At 37.6% G+C, this 8879-nt stretch overlaps 1 protein-coding gene across 1 annotated transcript; it reads left to right on the forward strand.

Moving 5' to 3' along the window:
• The first annotated feature begins 1836 nt into the window (after window positions 1–1836).
• LOC134201660 (uncharacterized protein K02A2.6-like) lies at window positions 1837–8608 on the forward strand. The gene is made up of 5 exons (XM_062676903.1): window positions 1837–3628; window positions 3884–4083; window positions 5356–5502; window positions 6282–6390; window positions 8562–8608. The coding sequence occupies exons 1-5, from the start codon at window positions 1837–1839 to the stop codon at window positions 8606–8608; spliced, it is 2295 nt and encodes a 764-aa protein (XP_062532887.1).
• Window positions 8609–8879: the final 271 nt, after the last annotated feature.

The raw sequence follows: 8879 nt of genomic DNA on the forward strand, positions 1-8879 counted from the left end.
AATGTGACTCAGGTCCGTGCCGCGACGACCCACCCCGCGCTACCCGCGCCCGCGCATCTGTTGCATCATTTGCACCCCCAATTAGTGCGCGCCAGACTTTGAAGCAGAATACACGCGTCCCCGGTCGATACCGGAACTGACAACCCGAGAGTCTCATGCCAGTCGGGCACCTAACATTAAAACACTAATTAATTGAGCGTTTCATTAGCTTTTAAGCTGAGTGACTACATATTTATAATTTATTTTTAATTAGTAATAAATGAGCAAAAAATAATACTTAACAAAAAGATATGAAATCCGAACAAAAACAGTTTCACTGTAAAAAATTGCGCCAAGTCCACGTTTATAAAACTCATCTCAATAACATTTGCACTTTACAAAAAAAAGAAGACTTCAATAGCTTTCATTCTCTACAAAAATATGTGAAATACAAAAAAATACCAAGAAACCGTCATAAAGATGAAAAAATAAAAAAAAAAATGTTGAAAATTTAAAAATAAAAAAATAAAAATTTTATCGTACTTGGCGCGCGTCATTGAGTACCCCAAAATTTTTCGGAAGAATTTCAACCCGAGAAAAAAACCATTTTGCTTTAATATACAGTGAAAGCTGAAAAAGTTACCCAGGTTATCTTTTTCGCTCTTGTTAGCGTTTTATGAGAAATTGAGACAGAACTACGGTAATTTTCAACAGCTCTCACTATATACCTATGGGCTATTATATGCCAAATCGACCACTTTTGCGTTCGACCCCTTTAGATTCAGCTGAAACTTTATTATTCTTTTCTACCCTTTGAAAAACATCTTTGAGAATTTTTTCAAATGTTTTGAAGCCAACGTATACATACGTATCGACTCGTAAGTAGCTTGTATTTGTATAAGCGAACACGAGAGGGTGTTTAGTTCAAATCATAAAAGATGAGTGGGAAATGAAAAAAATTCAAATAACATACGTATGAGATGTCGATTTTACTTAACTTTTGTAAAACTTATTATGAAATAATAATTCATTAATTACATTTATGCATTTCATAGGTTGACCTACTTATAAATTTCTAAACATTGAAAGGATGTTCATTTATCCTGAAAAATTTGGGGTACTCAATGACGCGCGCCAAGTACGATAAAATTTTTATTTTTTTATTTTTAAATTTTCAACAATTTTTTTTTTATTTTTTCATCTTTATGACGGTTTCTTGGTATTTTTTTGTATTTCACATATTTTTGTAGAGAATGAAAGCTATTGAAGTCTTTTTTTTGTAAAGTGCAAATGTTATTGAGATGAGTTTTATAAACGTGGACTTGGCGCAATTTTTTACAGTGAAACTGTTTTTGTTCGGATTATTTTACATTAAACATGTGACAGAATTTATGACCTGACTAGGTATATATTTTTATAATGTATATAATTATTATAATTATTATAATATAATTTTTATAATTATAATATACAAAGTAAGTATATGTGTGTATGGTATATATATATATATATATATATATATGTGGGAGTATTTAGGTGTAACCATTGGCCACACCGACCTGACAGATGACAGATGGTGCATGAATTATAAGTGACAGATTGATTAAGACGAAACAAGAAAAGACGTATATTTTTTTGAACTGATGATTAAATAAACATTAACAAATTCGCTAATTTCATTGTGCACCGCGATCCCGCAAAACTTTGGGGGCTCGTCCGGGATCGAAATTGACATCAAGATCGGTGATCAGTGTACAAAAGTTGCGAACAAAGACTACGCACACGGGAAAAGTGAGGGTATTTTCACATTTCAAATTTCACGTGAAGACGTTTACAAAGAATTCTATTGATAGTAAAATGCCTCGGAAGGGTGCTAAAGAAGACGAAGAATGCTTTGCTGAACCTGCTCCACAAATTTCCTTCTGCGAATTAGAAAAATCTATGACTGCAGTTTCTGGTGACGATGCATACGGCGTGGATACGTTTATAAAGGATTTTGAAGATATCGCTAATCTCATGCAATGGACGGGCATTGAAAAACTGATCTACGCAAAAAGGCTTTTGAAGGGGACAGCAAAATTGTTCCTGAGATCTTTGACTGGTACGACTACATGGGAACTTTTAAAAACGGGATTAAAAGAGGAATTTGGACTACATCTGAACAGCGCAGCTATTCACAAGACCATATCAAATAGGAAGATGAAACCAGGTGAAACCTACCAACAATATTTTTTGCAACTCAAAGAACTAGCAGTACTCGGAAATATTGAAGATGACGCCCTAATGGAATACATCATCGATGGCATCCCTGACAATGAAATGAATAAAACTATACTATATGGAGCTTCCAACATCAAAGAATTTAGGAAAAAACTTGATTTATATGCTGAAATAAAGAAGAAATGTCGAACGTCAAACAAAGCTTATAATCAATCAACAACATCCAAGCCTACAACATCTGGATGGAAGAAACCATTACCTAAGAAGAGATGTTTCAACTGCGGAGACCTAGATCATGAATCTTCAGGCTGCTCTAAAGGAATAAAGTGCTTTCGTTGTAATGACTTTGGACATAAGTCAACTGACTGTCCCAAAAATATAAAGAAGACTCTAGAAATAAAATGTAACAAGGAGAATGAAAGCCAAGCACCCTACAAAGAAGTTATGATCAATAATGTTATGGTAAAATCACTTATTGACACTGGCAGTGATGTGAACCTAATGAATGAATCTACATTTACTCAAATACAAGGCGACACTTGTAACTACCACCCTGATTTAGTACAAAGTCTGACAGGCATTGGTGACTGTGAGGTGCATACAAGAGGCTCATGTACTCCGAGAATTGAGATTGATGGTTGCCAATGTGAAGCAACGTTCTATATCATCGAAGATGACAAAATACCAGTTGATGTAATAATAGGGAACCCAATATTACAGGACATAGAACTCAGTTTTAAGTCTGGTGTTATTTCTGCTAAAAGAATTTTACAACTCACAATGTTAGAGGATCAGACTGAGGAACCAATGATTATAGGAAATTTCAAATATAAAGATCAGATTGAGAAAATACTGACAGAATATGACCCTGGAAAATGTTGTAAAGAATCCAAAGTTGAATTAAAGTTATTACTTACTGATGAAACCCCAGTGTACCAGAATCCACGACGTCTATCACCTTTAGAACTGGAAATTGTAGATAAACAAATTAAGGAATGGCTAAAGGATGGTGTAATTAAACCAAGTAATTCAGACTTTGCAAGTCCAATAGTACTGGCAAAAAAGAAGAATAAAGGATATCGACTGTGTGTCGACTATCGAAAACTAAACAAAAAGATAATCAAAGAGAGATTTCCTCTTCCACTCATAGAAGACCAGATAGACAGGTTGAAAGACGCTACAATGTTTACAACATTGGACCTGAAAAATGGATTTTTTCATGTTAATGTTTGCAAGGAGAGCCAGAAGTATACATCGTTTGTGACTCCTCGTGCCCAATTCGAATTTCAAAAAATGCCTTTTGGTCTCTCCGTTGGACCCTCTGTGTTCCAGAGATTTCTTAATGATGTATTTCAGGACCTGATCTTAGATGGTGTGGTGTTGACCTATTTAGATGATTTGATCCTGCCATTTAAACTTCTTAAAGAAGGTATTGAGATGTAACAAAAAGTTTTATACAGAGCTGAAGAATATGGACTAACTTTCAACTGGAGTAAATGTCAATTTATGCAGAAGAAAATTAACTATTTGGGTTATATCATTGAGGATGGTAAAATCAGTCCATCAAAAGAGAAAGTGACTGCTGTTGCTCGTTTTCCAATCCCACACAATATTAAGACTTTACAATCATTTCTTGGACTTACAGGATATTTCAGAAAATTTATCAAAAATTATTCTCTTATAGCAAGACCGCTAACCAACCTTTTGAAAAAAGGTGTTATTTTCAATTACGACGAAGAATGTGAGAAGGCAGTTGAAACCCTCAGAACTATTCTGTGCCAATCGCCAGTTTTGCAGATCTACAATCAAGACTTAGAAACTGAACTCCACACTGATGCAAGTGCTGACGGCTATGGAGCTATATTATTACTGTTGTGTAAACAAGTTTGTTGAGTTAAATTTAAATTCCCAGAAACTAAACCGACTAAAAAGGGGAAGGTACTCACAAATGATTGCTTTCTATATTTTGTGGTCTTCTGTCCCCGGGGCACTGTTCTGGATGCTGGAGTTTAAGATACACGGACACACGCACAAGTTGAATCGCAAAGTTTGCGAAAAACAGTATTTTTGAATTAAAAGACTTTTTTAATTTGGCGCGCGCGCGGTTCGAAAGCGTCGACTGTAGTTCTTTTCTTCGCCCGCTAGGAGGCGCGTTACATTTCTTCATTATGCCGATAGATGGCGTGGATTAGGAAAAGGGAACTTTAGTCGGTTTCCTAACATTTCCCCCCACCGAAATCAACAATGATTTCAAAATAGGTAAACACAAAATAACGTTATTATATCTAGAATGTTAACCTATATGAATGGGCTTTGCAAATTATGTAATTTTGCTTGAAACATATAATCATAAAATAAAAAATAAAATAAAAAAACTAATATTAACGATTAGCCTTTGAGCGAAATGGACTGTATATATAAATTTAAATGAAATAGATATGTAGTTGTAATATAAAATTAATGAAATGAATTAAATAGATTTATAATAAGTTATTCATCCTACTCTTTAGGGAGAGGACTCAGTTTTGTGACAGGGCGCTTTAGCTTCGAATTTTGCGTCCGAACCGTAACAACGCGAACCCTCCCATCAAGTCCGGGATGAACCTGTTCTACACGTCCTAAGCTCCATTGTTGACAAGGGGCATTATCATTGTGAATCAGTACCAGGTCATTTATAGATAGATTAGGAGCATCAACGTACCACTTTTGACGTTGCTGCAATGTATGCAAGTATTCTAGTTTCCAACGACGCCAAAAATGCAATGTGGCTTGTTTAATACATTGCCAACGCGTTAAATTATTAGTAGATACATCAGAGATATCATAACTTGGAGCCGAAACCAATTGACGACCAACTAAAAAATGTCCCGGTGTCAGGACATCGAATTCACTAGGATCGGTAGATAAACTGCACAGAGGGCGCGAGTTTAAAATCGCTTCTATGTTAGAAAATAAGGTAGATAATTCTTCGAACGATAAAGCGCGTGTACCTACTACGCGTTTTAAGTGGTATTTAGCCGATTTGATTCCAGCTTCGAAAATCCCACCAAAATGACTACCAGTTGGAGGATTATATTTCCACGTTACTTTTCTAATGGTGAACTGATCAGTCAAGTGATTTTGATTTGAAGTATAAAATTGATATATTTCAATTAGGTGTCTGCCAGCGGCAACAAAATTTTTGCCATTGTCAGAATAGACCGTATGTGGCAGTCCGCGTCGAGCCGTAAACCGATCGAACGAAGCCAAGAAGCATTCAGTAGTCAACGCCGAGAGTACTTCAAGATGTACTGCACGTGTTCAGTAACAAATAAATAAGCATAAATAGGCTTTTGATATTTTCGCATTACGCCTATTTGATTCCTTTGTATAAAATGGACCTCCTATATCAACACCGACAGTATGTTGGAAGGGATAAATATCGGACTCTAAACGACACTTTGGTAATGAGGCCATTTTAGGTTGATTAATAGTGGGCCTATTCTTAAAGCACGTAACACACTTAGAAAGGCGCGATCGTATCACACACCTAGCGGCTATAATCCAATATTTTTGAGCTAATATGTTTTGAAGAGATCTAGGCCCGGTGTGTAAATAGACCTTGTGATAGTAATCTATCAAAATATTTGTAAAATGCGATTTTTTGGGCAAAATCAAGGGATGACGTTGAGTAAATGGCAAATCCGCGTGTGAAAGCCTACCCCCCACCATGAGGAGACCACGGCTATCAATGAACGGGTCGAGTTTCCGTAGGCTTTGCGAGCATCGATTTTCCTTTTTTATTGATTTAATGTCATCCTCAAAATATTTTAATTGAACAATTTGAATAATTTTATCGTGTGATTTATTTATTTCAGAAGTAAGTAAGGAACCCTTTACTCTATTAGCAACAGAAGCTTTGCAATTATTTATAAATCTGTAACACCAGGCGAATATACGCAGTACCTTGTTAAAGTTTGAAAATTTAAGTATTATTGAATAAAAGTCCGTATTCACATTTGACGTTTCACTAAGTAAAGTGTTTTCTTTAAGAGGTTTGAGTTCCAATGGTTCACCTTTGAACTCTGTTATCGATCTGACAGGCCACGTATGCGGTGGCTCGTATAGCCATCGAGGGCCACGGAACCACTGATCTGCGATCAGCAGCAAATCGGCTGGCGTGGCGCCGCGAGAGCACACATCGGCGGGGTTGTCAGTGCCATTCACGTGAAACCATTGTACCTCTGTCGAGCTTTCATTAATTTTAGCGACACGATTGGCGACGAAAGTTTTTAGTTTGAACGCAGGTGTATTTATCCATGTTAATGCAACTGAACTGTCAGTAAAAGCTAGTACCTCACCAATTTCTACTTCCTTGGCCAAAATATCGATTACGTACCGTAAAGTTTTTGACAATAAGTGAGCAGCCATTAATTCAAGACGTGGAATTGATACTGTTTTTAAGGGCGCGACCTTAGATTTCGATAACAGTAAGCTAACGTTAACGTTACCTTGCACGTCTTGACTGCGAATATACACGACGGCGGCGAATCCAGCCGTTGACGCGTCACAAAACCCTACCACTTGAGAGACCGTATGGTTTTGGACAAAGACATGCCGGTCGTGTTTTAGTTTCGATAAAAACGGTATTTGAGATGAAAACATTGACCATTCATCGAGTAACAACTTTGGAAGAGTGTCGTCCCACCCTAATTGAGCGCACCATAATTTTTGCATAAAATTCTTAGCAAGAAAAATACACGGGGCTACGTATCCCAAGGGATCATACAATTTAGCTATTTGTGAAAGTACTGAGCGTTTCGTAATATTATCTACCGTATGTGTAGTACGAAAAGAAAATGCGTCTTCTTTAGGCAACCAGTGTAGACCGAGAATTTTGATAGACATAGTTTTACCGTCGTCGAATTGCACTGGGGGCTCAACTTGATCACTAGGCAGTTCTTTAAGTAATTGATCGCTATTACTTGACCACTTGCGTAATTCGAATCCACCAAGCCTTAGTAATTCGACCAATTGCCGCTGAATCTTAAGAGCCTCTTCCAAGTTATCCACAGACCAAATTAAATCGTCCACAAAAAATCCTTCGCGCAGAGCACGAGAAGCCTCTAGGAAGCGGGCGCCTTCGTCCGCGGCTAGCTGCTGTAGCGTGCGTATCGCTAGAAACGGGCTACTCGCTACACCATACGTCACGGTGCACAGCTCGTACACTTTAATGGGCTCACTGGGCGAGTCGCGCCACAAAATGTGTTGATATTTACGTTGGGACTCATCAATTAAAATACAACGGTACATTTTAGATATGTCACCGCATAAGGAAATCTTACGTAACCGAAAACGTATCAAAAGTTCCACGAGATCAGCCTGCAACTTCGGGCCCGTGTATAAAACAGAATTTAAAGATTTATTATTTGAGGTTTGACAAGACGCGTCGAAAACTACACGGAGACGAGTACTACTGCTGTCAGGCTTATGTACGCAGTGGTGGGGAATGACGTACCCTGATTCCACTTCTGATACCTCGCCGACACAAATCATATGACCGAGCGAAGCGTACTCATCCATAAATTTTTTATATTCCTTCCGTAGGTCTGGTAAACGCGACAGTTTACGTTCTAAATTTTGATATCTTTTTATCGCAATTTGCCTTGAGTTTCCCAGTTCAGAGTCAGGCTTAAACGGGTATTTAACAATGTATCGACCTGTACTATCACGCTTATAATCATTTACAAACATCTGTTCAGTGATGACGTCATCCGGGTTTTTGGGCAAATCAGCGACCAAGCTTTCTGTTTCCCAAAACGATTTAATTAAGTCATCGACTTTTGATTCGCTGCTTAACATGCACATTGATACATTTCTAGTGTTACTCGTATTATTGCAAGACAGCTGACCCGTAATTACGTAACCAAATACACTACTTAACGCCAACGGTAATCCTTGCCGCGACGGACTATACCTTCCACCGTCATAAATAAACGGAAATACGTCGCTGCCGAGCAACATGTCGATGCGACTCGAACGATAGAAAGTAGGGTCAGCCAACAACAAGTTTTTATATTCGAGTTTTAAATTTTCTGTAAAGTTAACCGAAGGCATATCACCAGAAATTTTTGAAACCACAACCGTTTTTAAATTGAATATCGGATTATCGGACGTGGTTGGTTTGATTTTGCATAAAACCATGCCGTGATCACGAACTACCGCTCCGCCTAAACCTATCAGTTGTGTGTTACACTTTTGGCGTGGGAGTCCTAGTCGTTGTGCACAATCATTCGTCAAAAAACTAGATTGGGATCCACTGTCAATTACTACTCGTACGGGTTGATATTTGCCTAAACCGTCCAATACGTGTATAATCGCAGTGCCCAACATGACTGTGGATCCAGTCGAACACGTCAACGAGACTTGATCTTCGTTATTATTATTAAAATTATCGTTGCAAGAATTATTAAAATCCGAATTAATTGTACTTGTTTTAGAATCAACATGCAACGTGTGGTGATGCCTGTTTTTACACACCGTACATGTTATCTTCGACGGGCACTCATTAGACGCGTGACCTTGACGGAGACAGTTCTCGCACAAATGCAACTCTTTAATTTTATCAATGCGCTGTACAGGTGTTAGTGCGATATACTCGAAACATTTATAAATAGAATGAAAGGGTTTATTGCAGTACA

The sequence above is a fragment of the Bombyx mori genome, chromosome W (assembly GCF_030269925.1).
Source record: "Bombyx mori chromosome W, ASM3026992v2".
NCBI classification, from domain to species: domain Eukaryota; kingdom Metazoa; phylum Arthropoda; class Insecta; order Lepidoptera; family Bombycidae; genus Bombyx; species Bombyx mori.

Coding starts and splice junctions, on each gene's coding strand:
- LOC134201660 (XM_062676903.1), top strand. CDS start 1,837: ATGCCTCGGAAGGGTGCTAAAGAAGACGAAGAATGCTTTGCTGAACCT. Junction 4,084..5,355: donor TATTACTGTTGTGTAAACAA/GTTTGTTGAGTT, acceptor TATTTCAATTAG/GTGTCTGCCAGCGGCAACAA. Junction 5,503..6,281: donor AGATGTACTGCACGTGTTCA/GTAACAAATAAA, acceptor TCGATCTGACAG/GCCACGTATGCGGTGGCTCG.